This window comes from Centruroides sculpturatus, unplaced genomic scaffold, assembly GCF_000671375.1.
Source record: "Centruroides sculpturatus isolate CEXI.00-Female unplaced genomic scaffold, Cexi_2.0 scaffold770, whole genome shotgun sequence".
NCBI lineage: Eukaryota > Metazoa > Arthropoda > Arachnida > Scorpiones > Buthidae > Centruroides > Centruroides sculpturatus.
Genome location: NW_019384992.1, coordinates 73,551 through 92,803, shown reverse-complemented (window position 1 = coordinate 92,803; position 19,253 = coordinate 73,551). Strand labels below are relative to the sequence as shown.

The following is a 19,253-nucleotide window of genomic DNA, read 5'->3' as shown; positions in this document are numbered from 1 at the left end:
GTTTAGATTAAAAGAGGGCTGGTTGACCAAATAAGGGATATCCAGTTATAAAGTGAAGCCAAATCAGAAAAGGCAGCAACCCATAAAAAGTGGAGTAAATAATGCTGAAGAAAAGGAAATTTGAATTTAAAGCATCTTGTCCTTAGGAGAAAATGATATCACCACATACATACCAATAAGTGTGTTAATTTATTTTCACTTTTCTATCTGTTACATATGTAATATTTTTCAAGAAAGCCAGAGATAAGTTAATACTTTTCCATTTTAACCAGAACTTCTGAGGTTTAAAAGCTGGCAGAAATTTTTTGATATCCTTTACAATATTTTTCAAATTTTATCAAAAGATAAGCTATAAAGTAGTGTTCAAAGTAGATTTATTATTAAAGAGAGATTTCTGAAGTCAAAATATAGTAGAAAAGTTACATAATTTGTAGAAAGTCATCAAACCTAACACTAGTGGTGGCTATTAAGAAGAAAAAACTAATAATCACAATATAAATTTTAATAAAATTTATCATATTATTACACTTTACATTCAAAATGAAAGTTTGTAAGACAGTTTTTGAAAGAAAAAGCACATAGTAAATCCTTTTTACAATTTATATTTGAAAATAAGCTATCCAACTGCAAATAAAATGATCCACTTAATCAGTAGAGTAGAGATTATTATTTCTTATTGAATCATGCAAAAAGTATCTGTTGTTAATGAAAATAATCATCTCAGACATATCTGATTTCATAAGATGGAAAGCCATAAGAAAATTAGAAGAGCTGGTCAATCTCATGCTGGTAAGTCAAATGACTTGTTCATCCAAGTATGGTTTCAAGCTTTTAGTTGTTTTCAAAATTCCATATAGTGTTAACAATATTGCTTACAGTTATTCACAAATTACTATAGCTGAAGACAACTATTTCATGGCAAAGTCATATATATTCTTAATGTGTCTTTATACAAAACAATTTTGTCTTCTCAAACCTTTCAATTGAAGAGGTTATTTGAACTGATACAGATATTGCTGTTGGAGCTCTTATCATCAAAGTACTGCCCTTTATACAGGTGTATTAAGATTCAGTTTACACTGTCATTTAATTCTTCATTCAAGTTAAATAAGATTATGCAAAATGTAGTTACAAAACAAGAAATAAGTCATTGTTCATTTTAATGAGAGAGTTGTTCAGAGTGTTAGATAACTTTATTTATACACTCTAAAATAGCCTAGATTAAATGCACAATGCTACTTATAATTGAATATACAGTATTTGAATCATAGAATATTCTATTTCAGTTTAATGCAAAACAACATTCACAGGCTGCTTTTATTAGAAATGTCTAAATTAATTTATTAATTGACCCACTAGCTATTTCCACAGAAGGTATGGTCCCATGAAAGATAAAGTTTTAGATCTATCATGCCAATTACTATAACTAAAGCCAGCCACTGCCATATGTTATTGAGCTAAATAATGACTATAATATTAAGAAATTACCAAACAATTTGATAGTACCGCCTCCCTCTAGTATCAAATTGTTTGGTAATTTATGAATATTATAGCCTCTGTAATACTCTTCTTGTCTAGTGCTGTATTCAATTTTATGAGCTCTATGACGGCTTTTCTTTTCCGCTATACTTTAATAAGTCTAGCAGAAAAGAAAAGCCATCATAGTGCTCGTAAAATTGAATATTATAGGCATTATTTAGCCCCATTAACATATGGCAGTGGTTGGCTTTAGTTATATAATGTATTGGGTTTTAGTAGCATTGTCTGCCAGTTACTATATTGGCTTAAAGTCTATTTCCAACATAATCAGTTGCGTGGCCAGAAGAGACTGGTTGCAACGCAAGAACAAGTAAGACCTTCTAAACCATATCCATGAACTGTCAGGACAATACACAATATTTAAAAGGTGGCAGAACTGATTGGAAATTAAAATGAAATTATGAAGAAATTGCAGATGTTTCAGAGAACAATAGGATAGATCATATATCATGATATTTGTGTAAAAAAGCATAGAAAAAACAGATTATGTTGATGCCAAAGGCCCACAAAAAAAGAAAGAAAAGACAGTGTATAGAAACCTGTACAAAAAGTACCTTGCTGGAATGGCATGGTTTATGGTGACTGTGGACAAAATCTAATTTTACCAAGCCCACTAGTGGCCGAGTGGATAAAACCACTGAACACTGCCAATTTGTCGTGGGTTCACACCAGGTGGAGTCTTCTGGGCTTTCTTCACATTAGTAATACCTAAATCGCGGCCAGTTTTCCATAAAAGACCTGTGAGGCATCCCCTTGGCAGATCACCTGTGTGTCATGTTGCCATATACAAATAAACCTAAACATACTTTTATCTAGACAATTGCAATGGATAGTGTCAAATTTATTATCAGAGATGATAAAATAGTTTCACAAAATTGGGCAATTGGAAAAAAAGCAAATATTTATTGTGACATTGTCACAATGCCAGGCTGCAATTTTTAATCATATTTTTAATTTATTTAATTTAAAATATATGCTCTCTACCTGAAATTAGTGTCTTGCTCCTGTACATCATATTTTCCTGTTACATATGTGACCGGCATAACTCTATTCTAACTTCTTTTGGGGGGAAATTTTTTAATTGGAATAACATGGCTTCTAATTTGCACTAAAAGTTTGTATATAGTTAATTGGGGCCTCCTGATCTTAAGCTTTCCATATGTGGTTTTAGTTTTCATCTATGTAACTCCTTTTTAGAGATTAAGGAAAGACAGACAGTCAACAGTGGGAATTTATAGGTCTATAATTTTTTAAATTTCAGCCCAATTAAAGTTTTGAAGAAAAACTTTATAGTTGTTTGCACTGACTAGAAGTTCACCAGGTTAAAGTCATCAGAAAATGTCACGGTAAACTCAGAATGTATTGACTGAGTTTTGAGCCTTTACTTGAACATGTGCCATAACTGTATGGTATTTACAGAAACAAAATGCATGTATACTATGATTGGGCATCTTTCCACACTTCAAAAAAGACACATCAGTACATGTAAGATCTACATTGCTGGCTAAGAATTACATTTGTTCTTGTCATAAAGATACTTGTGAAGGGTCTTGATGTAAACCCTATGGATTTCTTTTGATTTAGCTTTCTCAAACAATGTCTATGTAAGCAACATATGAAGATACTTGGAGTTTGGAAATGTCTGCAATGCCTGCTGGATGAGTGGTCCAATGTAAGTGTAAGAGTGTGAGAAGATGCTTGACAAATTGAAAAAGATGACTTTAGGAAGTTTACAGGTTAGATGGCAGTTGCATATGGAAGCATTTCAAATGATCTACAGGAAAACAGTGTGATTGTTCATTGCACAGAAAACCATGTAAAGTTGTTTAACTATCTATAATCATAGAAGAAAGATCCAGAAAGTTTTAAATATAAGAGATTCAAAATTTCTTTGTATTTAGAGAATGAGTAATTAAATTTATTAATGATTAGTCTTCTTTCTTTATTCTCTATGCACAGGAGATTTTGACTTCCTCTGATATTAACAACTTATCTGGTAATTTATACAGCATAGCTAATTAGTTGCTCTCTCATTAAGATGGACAGAGTGGCCTGTTTTGTTCTAGCATGCTTTACCTTAAAATAAAAATTATTCTATTTGTATTGCTAATATTTAATTTTATACATATGAATTTAACAGGCAATATCTTTATTTTTTCTTACTTTTTCTCTTTCTTATTTTTAACTAAATATTGTATTTACAACTATTTAATCATCCAATGTGCATTTTCTGACTTGGATCAGATTTTTAAGAATTTTTTTTTTTCCAAATTATTTTTGAATTAGTAGTTTTAATATTAACTGTTATAGTTTAAATGTCAAAAATGGAGCACACTGAAAACATACTAATTCCCAGACTGTTAAAATAACAGAGGGAAAGTGTTGTAATTTGGACCTTCTGGATTTTTTGCATTTCTTGATGTTTTAAGATTTCCTGTTTCCAAAAAATCAAAAAGTTTAGTACATAAGTGAGTGTTGTTCTATATTTTGATTTATATCTGAAGAAAATGGACCAAAAATTTTGAAATTTGGCAGGAATACTTCTGTATATAGGGTATTGATGCAATTATATTTTGGCAATTATAAGTCATAGGGTACAGTATGGCATGTGTGCCCAAAGTGGCACATAAGGAGAAATCATCTGGCATGTAATGTATCATATGATTTTGATTTGGGCTACGATTGTGGGAAACTTAGATTGTCATTCGGGTCATCATCATGATCAGTCATTATCAATCTACAAGGTCTCCTCTAATCTTTTCCATTTTTTCCTGTCTAATGCTTTGGTTTTCCAATTTACGTCAACCATTTTCTTTATTTCATTGTTCCATCATACTTAGGGTCTTTGTCTTGGGTGTTTGATCCCTCTTCGGTACCAGTCTAGGATATTTGTAATCCATCTGTTGTCTTGTCTTTTAGCAATGTGTCCAGTCTATTGCCATTTTGAACATTTGATTCTCTCAATAATATCATATACACATTTAGGTGTATATACATATTATTTTATTTAGAGTAGTGGCCTAAAGTAGAGCTATCCTTGACATATGTTTTAATAATGCAACCTCTATTTTGTTTACCACCTACTACATAATTAATATTGTGATAGTTGAAAAAAGCACAAAAAAAAAGTCAAAATACTCAATTGAATCAAACAGATTTTATTTTAAATCTGATTTACAAAAGAAAAAACAAAGTTTTTATATTTTATACTGTGACAAAAGAAGAGCTACCAAAGGAAGTATGCAGATTTGTCCAGTATTTTTAGGACAAAATATCAGTATTTTGTGGCATAACAGAGCTTCTGATCACTGCATTGCATCTATATTCCATTGAATCAACTAAGTTGTCAAGCAGTGATTTGGGAGTTTCATACATGCTTTTTGAATGGTATACCATAATTCATCCGGATTCAAATATGTATGCTGGTGTATACGGCACTCAACTTCACCCCAAAGATTCTCTATGGCAGTGGTCCCCAACCTCCGGGCCGCGGACCGGTACCGGTCCGTGGATCAAATGGTACCGGGCCGCCCAAGGAACATTAAATTACTGGTATTTCCATTTTATTTACTATGGTGTATTTCTCTCGGGTTTGTGCGACTTTTAATGGACGACGGAACAACGGAATAAACTGGACATAAGAAACACACTTCGGGTGTCATTGTCTCCTATTACCCCCAGATGGAACCGTCTTGTTGCAAAGAAACAAGCTCAGGGTTCTCATTGATTTAACGTTCATTTTTGGTGTAACTATATTTTATTTTGAAGGCATGTTTAAATATAATTAAATTAAAATGATTAAATTAAATCAATCTAAAATATAAACGAATCAACGTCCCCCCTCAGTGGGCCGCGGTAAAATATCAAACGTTGACCGGTCCGCGGCGATAAAATGGTTGGGCACCGCTGCTCTATGGGATTTAGGTCTGGTGATTGGAATGGCCATGTCATAAGATTCACACTTTTCTGTTAAAACCATTGCTTTACCAAATTTGTTGTATGTTTTGGATCTTTGTCCTGTTGGAAGATCCATTTCCTTGGCATTGAACAACATGCATGAGGAAGCGTTTGACTCTGCAATATGTTCCAATAAATGGTTTGATCCATTATTCCATTAATTCTATGAATTGCACATTCCCTTTGTAGAAAAACATTCCCATACTATTATGCAGCCACTATCATACTTTATTTTAGGAACTGTGTATTTTGGGTCATATCTCATGTTCTCTGATCATCTGACATATCGTATACCATCACTAGAGAAAACACTGAATTTAGATTTATCACTCCATAACACCTTGGACCATTTTTATTCAGCCCAAGTGATGTGTTCATGTGCAAACTTTTTGCAGAGATGAGTAGTTTCTTTGCTGGTCATCTCCCATGTGATTCAAAACTAGTCAAACATCTTTGTACAGTCCTTAAGCTTATATCTAGGTTACCCACTTCACATTTATGTGAAGCAATCAAACAAGGGTTGGCTGCACTCGTATGCCTGATTAAACTATCAAACTGTGGTGTTGTTTTTCACGGTCTACCTGACTTTTTGGCAGAAACAATGGTCCCATATATTTGAAAACACTTTACCACTTTCGTGACAACAGTTTTATGCATATTAAAGATTTTATCAATTTCAATAAAGGTCTTCTTTTTCCTTCAAACACATATCTACCATTCTTTTTTGATATCATTTGATAATTGTATTCCTCCAGACAACTTAGTTGGTTCAATGGAGTGTAGACATGATGCAGTGATCAGAAGCTCTGGTTATGCCACAAAATACTGGACAAATCTGCATACTTCCTTTGGTAGTTCTTCTTTTGTCACAGTATAAAATATAAAAACTTTGTTTTTTCTTTTGTAAATCAGATTTAAAATAAAATCTGTTTGATTCAATTGAGTATTTTGACTCTTTTTTTTTTTTGGTGCTTTTTTCAACTATCACAATATTAATTATGTAGTAGGTGATAAACAATATAGAGGTTGCATTTTTAAAACATATGTCAAGGGTAGCTCTACTTTTGGCCACTACTGTATAAAATTTACAACTTTTGAATTTTCTGATGCATTTAAAAGCATTGAAGTTTTTAAGAAGTATTTTTGATTTGTAGCATAACATGTTCTCTTGCAGTACTTGCAGGTTGTTGCAAATAGTTTTACATTTATGACACCAATAAAGTAATGTTTTGTGGATTAATGAAAGCCAAATCATTGTATACATTGTCCTTACTGTTTTATGAATATTGTTAAGAAAAAAATTCTATCAAGAATTTTCTATAAAAACAATTTGACCCAAGCTAATTAGGCTTTTACATTTGTAGTTTTCTTTCTGAAAGAAAATTTAATTTATTCAGTATTGAATTTTAATTTAGTCTTAATTTAGCAAATGAATTTTAATTTATGATTAACCCCTGGATTTATGTTACACAATGATTTTCTTGCTGGTAAGTAGAAAAGTCAAACTTTTAATTGTCAATTTCTGAAGCAAATTATGCTAATTTCATATAACATATTTTTATATATTTTAGTGGTTACTACAAATTTCTATTTTTTTCCTGGCATGTCAACTAATTAGTACTCTTATAATGTGAAGTCTGTGTATAAGGTTAAAAGAGAGCAATAAAAACATCTTGCCAATAGGAAAATCTTTTTCAAAATATAAAAAAAAACATTGTATACAAGCAATTTTACAATGCTTTTAAATAGAATCTGTAGCACACATGAGAAAGGGGTTATTACATGTGCAGTTTTTGAAATTTGATATGTTTATTTTTGCACTTTTTGAATCAAATTATAATAAAATAAACAAAAAAGAGCACTTCTTGCATTCCACAAGTATTTTAATTGTTAGAAAGAAAACAAAATGCAGAAATTAAACATATAATTACGGTTTTTAATGTAATGCTGACAGTTTCACAATTTTACAATAAAAATAGGCATCTAGGCAATGCCACATAATGTAACTCTCTTCTATTTTTTTATTTATGCACCCTCTGAAGAGGGATGTATAACCTCACATAAACTGGTATGCCAATTTTTACCATACAGAAATATCTGATTTCATGGTCTCCCCGTATAGACCAATTTACTGGACAATCGGCAAAAATATGGTAACAATATTTAAAATAGAAGCTTCAGACAGCATTTGTGATATCTTGCTTCAAGTGTTCTGTCCTCAAGATAACGATTGCCATGAATACATAGTTCAGTTTTTATTCAGTGGTCTGCTGATTCAAATATAATGCCAAAAGATTCCTTTTGTGTAAGTTGCAATTATGGACAAGAGAATTATCAGATGAAACTATTATTATGCCAAAAAAAGTAAGTATATCAAAATACTTCTAATCATTTATCTATCAATAAAGTTATCAATGGAAACTTTAAAATTAAATTATAATTTATTGATAAAAATTAATAATATATGATATGATGATTTGAAAATGAATATGTAATAGACCAAGTAGCATAAGAATATGAATGTTTGGATAATCTCTCTTTTGTAATCATAGTCTGGAATAAAGAATTAAACTTTTACATATCTAAATCTAGGATAATAGAAATGCAGTGATCTATTTGCAGGAAAGAATAGTAGTGAAGCTTTTTCTCATGAGAACATTCTTAAAAATAAGGAACAAAATAAACTGTTTTCAAAAGTTTTAGGTGTAATATTGTATGCTACAGAACATCTGAATGAGCAGTAAAATCTGGATATGGCAACCCTATTCTGGCTATATGAATCAACTGCAAGTTCAAAAAAAAAAATTATTTTTCTAAAACATATATCATGCTTTTTTAACATGTTCCACTATAGTGGTGAAGTGCTTATGCTAGGACTTTTGTGTCTGTCAGATGTGCATGTGCATGCTCCATTCAATCCATTTATTGCACATGTCCACATGCATGTGCAATGACTTCACTTTCGTTACCTAAGTGTTATGTTCCATTCAATCTATTTATTCCGCATGTATACGCACATGCACAAAAGGAAACTGAACGTTTTTGTTTACAGTCACTATAAGCTATAGTAAAAACTATGCAGTTCCTCTGGAATCTATAAACCACATCCATTACTGTATATTCAATGAAAAATTCTTCTGAACAACTATTTGATTCCAAGAATTTATAAAATTTATTTTAAACAAAATTAGTATTTGATTCATTTTTGTGGAGCGTGCTATCAGATCAGCTTGACCAAGTTTGTTTCTACTTATTTTAGGATTTTCATATTTATATACACATTTTATGGGTTTTTGTAACATATAAATCCAGGTGTTATTTGTGATATATAACAATGTGTATTTTCTTATATGATTTTGGGTAATAAATAAGTTATCTCCAACATTAAAGCAAAACATATATTTATGTATATTATGTTTTTATTATAATTATAATATTATAATAAAATATAAATATTATGACTTCCTGCTAAAGCAGATTAGAAATTGAAAATAATTTAATGCAAGAAGAATGTCATTAAATCAAAATTATGTTTCTGCAGTTGGCAATGAAAAAATCAACATTCTTAAAGACAATTAAAGATGCTTGTAAGTTTAATAAATATCTGTCTTTAATTTGTAATTTTGTTTTATTTTATTGCCAAATTTTGAAATCAAACAGAGATAACTGAGATTCAGATAATCATATGCTACTTTAAATTGTATAATCTTTTAAAATAATATAAATTAATTATGACTATATGAATGACAAATTTCTTTCAGCAGTTTCAGAACCGACTACATCTTCTCCTCCAAAAACAAAGTCAATCGGAAGCATCGGGATGTCCGAGACACCACCGAAATCGAGTTTACGGCTAGACGACGATAACGAATTTCCTCCCGTCACCCACAAAACTGACTGAGTTAAACCAAACAAACATAATATCAAATTGGGAAATAACAATAGTGTTCATGGCTTCTGTTCCAAAAGTGGAAGAAATGTTTTTTGGACATCAAAATCATACATGATAGCGCACGAAAAAAAACCTGTTAAAATATAATTGCAGAAACATTTTGCAAAAGCTGCATTCGAAATAAACTTTTTACCCATATTCAAATGGTTTTAATATGAAAAATCAGTATCCTTTTGAACAAATTTAAAAAATTTTTTCTATGATATTATTTGGTAAATTTGTTCTGTTCTGTATCTTATTTGACATTAAAATTTTTAAAGTAAATGACAATGTAAGATCATGTAGACGTTCAAATTGTTAAAATTAATTTAGTTGTATTAATTTAATATATTACATTTGTAAGTTGAATGCAAAAGAGATTAAAGTTGTTTATAAAAAAAAATTTTATGCTATTAAAAATGCTATTGTGTTCATGTTCTCTTCCATTCCGTTAGTTGAAATATTCCATTTTTTTCAAATTATTTACTGCAGAAACACAGTTTTTGATTAAGTAGACAACAATATCTAAAACATAAATATCTAACAAAAGAAAAAACTTTAAACAAAGATTTATTTTCTTTGAAAGAGTCAGGGTTTATAATATATATTTTTATTTTCTAAAATATCAAGTTTGTTAAAATATAAATATTATGACTTCCTGCTAAAGCAGATTAGAAATTGAAAATAATTTAATGCAAGAAGAATGTCATTAAATCAAAATTATGTTTCTGCAGTTGGCAATGAAAAAATCAAAATGAATAAGCCAGGACAGGAAAGGAAATATCTCTGTAAACATATCAGAAATTAGATTAACTTAATCTTCAATTTACACCAAGAGTTTCCGAAACCTAAGGTAAACACAATCCAAAATGTCAGAAAACACTACGGATCAATCAGGCTGTCAGTTAAATTTTTAGGATTGAAGTTGACAATCATAATGCTGTAGAAGTCGTATAGTTTTTACCTTTGCATTGTATATCAGGCTTGCCTTATCCAAATATCAACACTGCAATTTTTTGAACTATTACAGTTTAATTTGCAGCTTTACTCAGAAATGCTATTATAGTTCTTTTCCACACTAGATAGTTCATAAAGTAGTATATAAGTGCCTGCCTCAGTGCATACTGGAGCAATGTAAATATTTTGGTACTACCAAATAGCTTCAATTGCATAAAATTTTGGATATTTTTATTTACATTCCCAAGTTCTTATACAGTTGAAGCTAATTTTAGCCACTTAAAAACAGCAAGATGAATTTTAGTATTAATTAACAAATCTCCAAGTAAACATTAACAGCCTTGTTAATGAGATGGACGTAGTTGATGAGCATTAACTCTTTTACTAGAAAAAAATGGGAATATTTTGTGCCTGTTTTTTGTAATACTGGCTCATCTGAGAATCTTTTGTACTTGATAACCTTTGACATGATTAACCTGCTGTCAGGTTTTACAAGGTAAGAACCAAACCTGCTAGTGAAAAGATTAAATGTGTCAACTACCTCAATGGAAACTAATTTATTTTATAATTATATTAAGTGTATACAGTGGAACCCCAGTTAACGAACTTAATCCGTTCCGCAACTCCGTTCGTTAACTGAATTGTTCATTAACCGAAGCAATTTTTCCCATAGAAATTAATGCAAATGCAATTAATCCGTTCTAGTCTCCAAAATTTTTGTGATTTTATTTGTAATATACAGTAATTTTCTTTGATGAAAATGTAGGAAAACGTAGTATCTATCATTACAGCAACAAACATGTAAACTTTGTTTAATAAAATAGCACTGTACATATCTTCGTTTGTTGTAGTTGGTGGCAGAAAAGTGGAGATGTATGAACCTTAATGCTTAGAAGAGGAATCCCTTCCAAAAATATAACGGGTAGCACTTCATCGGAAGATTCTTCAAGTCGAAGTCTCGGTAAAAAAACCCACCAGTGGCTAAGTGGTCTTCGTACCTTGAACACGGGGAGTGGGTTCGCACCTCGCTCAGACGGGCTGGCCATGTGGAGTTTTCTGGGTTTTCTCCACGTCTGTAACGCCCAAATAGGGGACAGTTTCCCTTAAAAACACCTCCCAGAAGGCATTCCCCTAGGCAGATCGCCCAAGTGTTGAGTTGCCATAACTTAACAAACAAACAAACTCTTTCTGTAAGGAATAAGAAATTGATCTAAAGTTGATCGTCTTACTCTTTTAATCAAAATTTTTCTCAGATGCGATAGCTCATTGTCGTTGATATTGCGTTGTCATTTTTTATTGCCACTATGACTTTTTTCTTTCTTGGATGCCATATTGATTAAATATAAAAATCACAAAATTGAAAAAAGAAGTATAGCACAAACACTTGGAAAAGCAATGCTTAACTCGCACATGCCTAACACCAACTAAAATTTCACACAAAATAACGTTACGTTTGTTATCCGAGACAAAATTTTTGCAAAATAAAAGTTCGTTAACCGATTTGGTCGTTAACCAGGACGTTCGTTAACTGGGGTTCCACTGTATTAATATTTGTTAAAGTACTATTATTATTATTCACATATTTTTTATTTACAGTATTTATTTTTGCTTGGGGATCAATGAAGGACCATGAATTTCATAAAGCTCATTTCAATTTTCATGCTATGTTGTCTATAAGTTCCCTGTTATACCTATGTGTGTACACGATGTTTTTAATGGAAGGAACTTTCATACATAGCCAACAATCAAAAGATGGCAATCTAAATCACACATAGTGTTAGACTACAATCACAGACTAACTTCCACCTATAAACTAATGACCAAATTCTGTAACATCAATATAACTTGTTAGAATGTCATATTTTTCCCGAATATTAAATAACGGTAAAGATAAAAATGATGTAGATAGTTTACTCTATATCTATAATGGACAACAGGTTTAATTGCCAGCTAGTGTATATAGGATCCACAAACAGATTGTATCACAGAGGATCAACAAACACCAACATGACATTGATACAAATAAAATGTACAGTACCATCTTAACACAATATGCCAGCAAGCCGGGGGTGTCAGTGGGATTTGACAACACAACTCTTGTAAGGCCATATTTGAAGAGCACTCTCTGAGAAAATTGGAAATTTGGAGATTTTTAAAGCAAGTATGAGGGGCAAATACAGTAATCATAAGGACTGTGATAATTCATTCTCTATGGCATAGCAGTCTTTATTTGATTACCCATTAAAAATCAAGAATAACACCCAACAAGTGGATACAATCTAACCTAAGGCATATACTGTATTTCATATAATGACTGAAAAGTTACTAGTTTAAATTTTTTTTGGTGTAAGTCTGGGCGTACACTATACTTATCTTTATCTGTGAAATAAAGATGTTTTGTTTTTTGACTAAGATCTCCTCTCTTTGCTAATCCGAAACTGCACCAGTAGATCAAGTCCTATTAGTAAACAAAGGTCCAAGTAGACAATACAGTATATCAATATATACACAGAAAAGAAAAAACCCGAGGCAGGTCTCATAGAAAACTGAAAATATTTGTAACTCATACAAAGTCTGCTGGAAAAGTGAGCAAGGTGTGTATATCACAATAGTTATAATAGTTTTCATTGATAAAGTTTAGGATTATGCTAACACTTATTCATTGTATTTTAAAATAAAATACCAATGTTAAACTGAAATTCTATTGTGTAAAATAAAATATTTCTATTTTTTTTTTAACCTTGTTAAATTGAAATCAGGCTATTTGAGTACCTTGTAAGTTGAGAGCTGTTTTGTAAATATAAAAAGTATCTGATCACACAAAGTGAACTTCATATTGATGCTTTTTCTCTTACAGATTCTGTTACAAATTTCAACAATATAAATAATAATTATGAATTAAAAGTATTTACACTTATTGACATAAATTCTTTAATGCACGATAGTTTGTTATAGTGAAAAAATTTAACAAAGTTTTTTATTTTCCTAAATAATAGTACTTTTTATAAACAGTAGAACACAAGATTGCATATTACGTCTATGAAGTGACTGTAAGTTTTTAAAAGTTTGTAATATACTGGTTTATAACATCAATTCAGAAAAATTATTTTGCTTTAGTGGAGTTTATTACATATTCTCCAAATATCTACTAACATTTTTTAATGTATTTTTCTAGTTTTTATTCTATTTCCACTTATATCTTTTGAAGTTGTTTTTTTTATTATAATTTAAAAGTTAAGATTTATTTTCAGTATAAATTGAGGTCCACACGACTGTTATTGTAGCCATATATCCAATGTCCACAACAGTGAAACTCTCCTAAATGCAGAGTGTTGGCAGACCAGAATGGTATGATAAAACAGGGATTGTATGGAGGATGATGATGCAGACTTGGCCTTTGACTTGTGCGCTAGATTGTTATCTAGGTAAAGGAGCCATGTGTCGTGCCAGGATCTTGGTTGGATGTTTGGAATCATTGAATGACTTTTGGCAGACCTGTTTGGGTGTACAGTACCAAGAAGTAATGACTGTGCACTGTTTTTCTAGTATAATTCTCTCCACAATACCACATTTTCCAAAGAATACTGTAATCATTCATTTCTTTGTCAAATTGATTTTTGGACCTCTGTTAGTTACTTCATCTTCAAACAGCCAAACTTTGCTCTGAGATTTTGTTGTGACATTGTAATAATACAGCAAGTCTCATAACCTGTTGTAATGCTGCTAACATACTTAGATTCCTAGACTCAGTGTTTAAGCATTTTTTTTTTTTTTGTATCCTGTTGTGCTTCTGTTCCTGTCAGTGAGTGGAGCACTCAAATCTAACCTTCTTTAATCCTAGGTGTTTCTGCAGAATGTGGTGAACAGATGTACTAATGTGCAATAGTTCTTCAATCCACCAGTCTTCATTGAGTTTCTTCTCTACAGCATCTAAATTTTCTGATATCACTGCTTTTGATGGCTGAGTGTGGGTCATCCTCCAGACTAAAATTACTACTTTTAAACTGTTTATATCATGGTTAATGGTCTCGAAGAAACAACAATGTTCCCCAAAACAGAAGACATTTGTAATGGATAATCATGCAATATTTGGTTTTTGTTCATGTTGCCCTTTTCCAATATTTTATCACTGCTTGCTTGAAAAGTACCAGAAGCAGGAACTTGGCCTGGACATTAGTTCCTCATTTTTTTCATGCTCTTTTGATTGATGAAAGACTCATTTTGGTACAATCAATAGAATGTGCATTGGACAAAACTTTCTCAGTGACCTATGTAAGTTGGGCATTGTTGAAGAAAGTCTGATAGAGTTCCAGGAAATTTCCCTGTAAAAGGCAGAACAATATCATCCACATGTTCCTGGGCATATAACTCAGAACTATTAAGATCCCTCAGCAGACCATTCATAACAACAGTGAAAGACCCACCTTGCAATTAGCCTCACATTACAGATGTTCTCAAGAAAGTTCTGAAAAGGAAATCACCATTCTAGGATGGCATAGCATTAAAATCCAGCAAACAAGAACAGGACCCACACCATTTGATAGCCTCAAAAGAAGTCTTATCAAAAGCATCCTTAATGTAAAAAAAATGCACCTAATTCAATTTCCTTGACATCCAATGCTTTTTCAGTTTGGAAAATCAAATTGTGTAAGGCAATCTCACAGGACTTGCCAGTTTGATAAACAAACTGAAGAAAATGGAGAGGAAACTTATTCAAACATTTCTCCCTCAGATGCGTATCTACAAATTTTTTCCAATGTTTAATATAGAGATTGATTGTTGATAGTCCTATTACACTTTCGTCTAATATGGCTGAAAGCCTTGGCTTCAGAATGATTTCTTGAAAATCACTTTAACCAGCTGCCAGGCCGAGGGAACACGACTCAATGCCAGACAGGACTGGTAAATGTGAGAGAGAATTTGCTGTTGGATCCGATGTTTGGAAGTATTTGCATTTTGAAATGTATGATCTACCCCGAAATGGCATCACCCATTTCACTGTTACGTCTTGTGAATGAGCTTGTTTTTCTTTTCTGCAATAATTCTCATGGATGTGAACATTGCAATGATCTTGCAAGTAAAAGGTGATTTTTCCTGTTGTGTAGTTGCATGCTGTGATGCAAGACTTTTGATTGATTTTGGAAACATTGATCTATTTTCCTCACTAAGCTCTAACCCAGTAATGCCCAAATTATTTATTTTTGGAATTTTACATTGATATTTAGTTTTCTTACTTATAATTACTTTCCAAGATGCCCTGACTAATTTCTTTGAGGTAATTGTCAAAGTGGCCCTATAATTAACTGTCCTATAAATAGGATGCTGGGTGGAAACAATATCATATCAACATTCACAGGCAAATTTCAAATAATGTCACAAATCTGCTAATGTTCCTGATTTTAATTTTACAGTAATGTAAACACAAACTTTAGTAAAAAAGAAATAAATACAGTTATATATTCTGTGAAGAAATAATCTTTTTGGCACATGGTAACTCTCAACACAGTTTAGACACAATATCACATTAAATTTTTTAGTGAGAGGTTTATTTTTACAATCTTCATTTTGGCATCTCCTTTGTGTGTTCCTCTTGGTAAAATGGTTTTTACCATCAAACCTTACTCCTGGAAGTACATAATTATGTTCATGTTCTTGATATGATTAATATCAAGAACATAATTTTCATGGTATCGGTACTGGGTTAGAGGAATGCCAATTGCAGAAAATATTCCGAAATTGTGTGTTCACATACTATTTTGTGTGATTTCTGCAGACCCCTATGTGGTTTTGTGCATTTTGCCACAAGACACGGGCCAAGAGACAAGTCAGCATCAATAGAATTAGAAATACTCGTCCGAAATGACTTGTTTATCAGTTTGTATGAATTAAGATGACTGCAAGTAAAACCGATTCAAAATAAAGTAATCCACAAGATTACTTTATCTTGAATTGGTCGGTGTAATTGTTCTTTTTAAGACTGGGTCTACTAGGATATTAAAACTATTGTATTTATTCAAATACTCCACGCTTTTCCCAAAAAAACTCTGCATGGTTTCAAAACAAAGTCGCGGGTGCTTCCGGTTACTGTGTTTTGCATACTTACTCTTTCAAAAGCACAGATGATAGTTACAACCATTATTAATAAGTATATTCATCACTAGTAATTCATGAAAATGAGGATAAATAAAAGTATACAACTGAAACAGTAAGTAATCTTTATACCTATATTATTTCTTAGCTTAAGCTATTGGTCTTATAGCAGTTTGATTCGAATTAAATAAATACATCAAGACTTCTTTTTGTTGTTTATCTTTTAATAGTGCATGGACTCATAAACCGAGGTCTGCTGTGTCAAATGCTACAAAACAGAGGGAAGGTTGTTGCTATTGTGTTACGGCCATACATTAGTAAAACTCGTCCAATTTAATTTACATTTTTTTTAATAATAGCTATCTTGAAAAAATCAAGAGTACGGATTACTCGAGTAAACACCTTAAGAAATATTTTCGTTTTGATGTGCCGTGGGAATTTCAACGTCGATTTTTAAATCCAATAGTAAGCGAATGTCTCGATAATCTTATTGATTTTATTGCCGATCTCAGATAAAACGTAACCGCACGACAAGCTAGTCAATTTGTAACAAAATAGAAATGCATTCACAGTATTTTATATAGAGGAATACCGTTTTTATTGCAGTTCTATTAATTTAAAAGCATATTTTTTTTTATAAAAATTTATGATTTTTTTTACATATTTTTTTTAATATTTTGTTACAAGATGATAATAATAATAATTAGATAAACAGATATACACTGAGAAATAAACAATTAAATATCAAAAGTTGTGCAGACTATTCTATTACTTCTTTGACAACGCAAGACCATGTAACTTCAGAGAGGGACGCTCTCTATTCGAACCGAGATGATGCAAATTGAGCAACTTGAAATATTCTCAAATCTAATTTTGTTAACATTCCAAAATAAATAACATGTCATTTAAAAATGTGCAAAATTTATCAGGAAAAATAATAACAAACATGTTTTTTTTTAACACTCAACATATATTTTCATTATTTTTACTCTCGTAAACAATACATTTTGTTTCAAATTGTCCCCAACAATTACTTTTCCTTTCCCCGTTGTCTCGGATTGTCGTCCGGATAAATAGAAATAAGAAATTCCTCTCCGGCTTGCATTCGGGCGTGACGTGTCCGTGGCGTCGTAAAGCGGACGAGCCGACTTAAAACGGTACCGTAATAAATCTAAAGGCAATTTATAATTTTCTATTAAATAATCCTAAAGTTGGGTTTTATAATTTTTTTATAAGTTCTATTTGTATCAAAAAGGAGTTATTCGTGTGTACTTTTTGTTCTTCCGTAAATGCAAATTTTTGTAATCTCGTCGACTTTAAAGTATTACGGACAAAAGCGCGGGTGAAAAGAATCAGTGCGGGAGCCTGCACATTTCGCAGACTTCGCTGCCGGGCTGATTCAGGAATGTGCAAAATCTACATGTCCACATCGGGTTCGAAGATGCTCCGACTGCAGCACTAGTGTTTAAGTGAGGCAGAGATGAAGTATTTTCTGGAAATATAAGTAAAATATTTAAATTTCTTAATACTTAGATGTACTTAATTTATTAATAATTATTAAAATTTAATAATAATTTAGATGTACTTAAAATTAAAAAAAAAAAATTTTATAGATTTAATAAATGAATGAAGCTTATAGTTGTAGCCTGCTACAACTATAATAAGCCTAATATAATCGATGTTTCTATCGTGAGTTAATTAATGAAAAAAGTTTCTATTATGCGACATGCATACTGTTCTGTCAAATTAATCACCAACCAGTACATATGTGGCAAATATCATTAGGAGGAAAATGAAAATACAAAATGTACTCATCTTCCAAGATTGTAGACAAAATATAAAATTTCTAGCACATTTTGTTAATTTTAATCGTCTTTAGTCCATCCCGGATTAAAAATGACAGATGTACGGAGACGGAGAGAAACAAATCCGACCGTCAATGATAGCATCGTCAATGATTGTTCAAATTAGAAGCGAGAAATGATAAAGTAAGTACCAATGATTGAGTTTGACACTTAGATATTTGAAAGAAAGTTTTGAAAATGTAAGATCTATCTTTGTATATTTAAAAGTTATAATTTAATACTTTATTAATACAACAGTTTTGCTTAGAATTGTTATTACAGTAATCTACAATGATGTTCAGAAAATTACAAAGTGATTATTGAGACTTGCCTTTAACATTTTATAATGAAACTAACTGTTACCCGCGACTTCGCCCGCGAAAATTTTGCAAGCAAACCCCATTTATATTCAGTATTTCAACAACCATAGTAATTGTTATATAACACCTACCGCTGAGAATGATGAGAATTGCCAAGAATCAAACGAACTATTTTCAATTTAATCAATTTTCTGGAACGTTTACAATTGTTCTATAATCAAACCAATATGCAGTTAACAAATTCGAATTTAAAACAGTTCGAACATTTTAAAAATCAAAATAGATAAAAATATTTATAACAATGAAATGTTATTAATTTAATACACCTAAGTATTCGATGAAGACTAAATCCTCTCCCTCTCCCCCGAGGGAGAATTTCGAAAAATCCCTTCTTAGTGTGCATTCCCATGGTATACCCTACTAAAACGCAGATAAAAACAAAAAATTGCATCTAAAATAGTACAGTAGAAGCAGTTCTTCCAGTTAAGCCTTAATCCTCTCCCTCTCCCCCCGTGGGGGAATTTTGAGAAATCCCTTCTTAGTGAGCGTTTTCATGACGTACCCTAACTGTGTACCAAATTTCCCCTCTAGGTTCAGCGGTTTGCTCTGGGCGAT

General features: G+C 31.5%; 2 protein-coding genes across 5 annotated transcripts in view; one reads left to right on the top strand and one right to left on the bottom strand.

The window, feature by feature from the left end:
* The window catches only part of LOC111633037 (WD repeat domain phosphoinositide-interacting protein 2-like), a 75,953-nt gene extending 66,433 nt beyond the window's left edge, over positions 1 to 9,520 (top strand). For 2 of the 4 annotated variants that reach the window (XM_023377564.1, XM_023377562.1), the window contains one exon: positions 9,261 to 9,520. In XM_023377564.1, coding sequence (XP_023233332.1) covers positions 9,261 to 9,397 — 137 coding nt within the window. In that variant the 3' untranslated portion in view covers positions 9,398 to 9,520. Of the gene's footprint in view, positions 1 to 9,257 lie in introns of all 4 variants that reach the window. The other 2 variants (XM_023377563.1, XM_023377561.1) reach the window with 1 other exon arrangement.
* A 7,903-nt stretch (positions 9,521 to 17,423) lies between these two features.
* Positions 17,424 to 19,253, bottom strand: part of LOC111633035 (nuclear protein localization protein 4 homolog) — a 74,248-nt gene continuing 72,418 nt past the window's right edge. Inside the window, exon 15 of the mRNA XM_023377560.1 lies at positions 17,424 to 17,966. Coding sequence (XP_023233328.1) covers positions 17,827 to 17,966 — 140 coding nt within the window. The 3' untranslated portion in view covers positions 17,424 to 17,826. The remainder of the gene's footprint in view (positions 17,967 to 19,253) is intronic.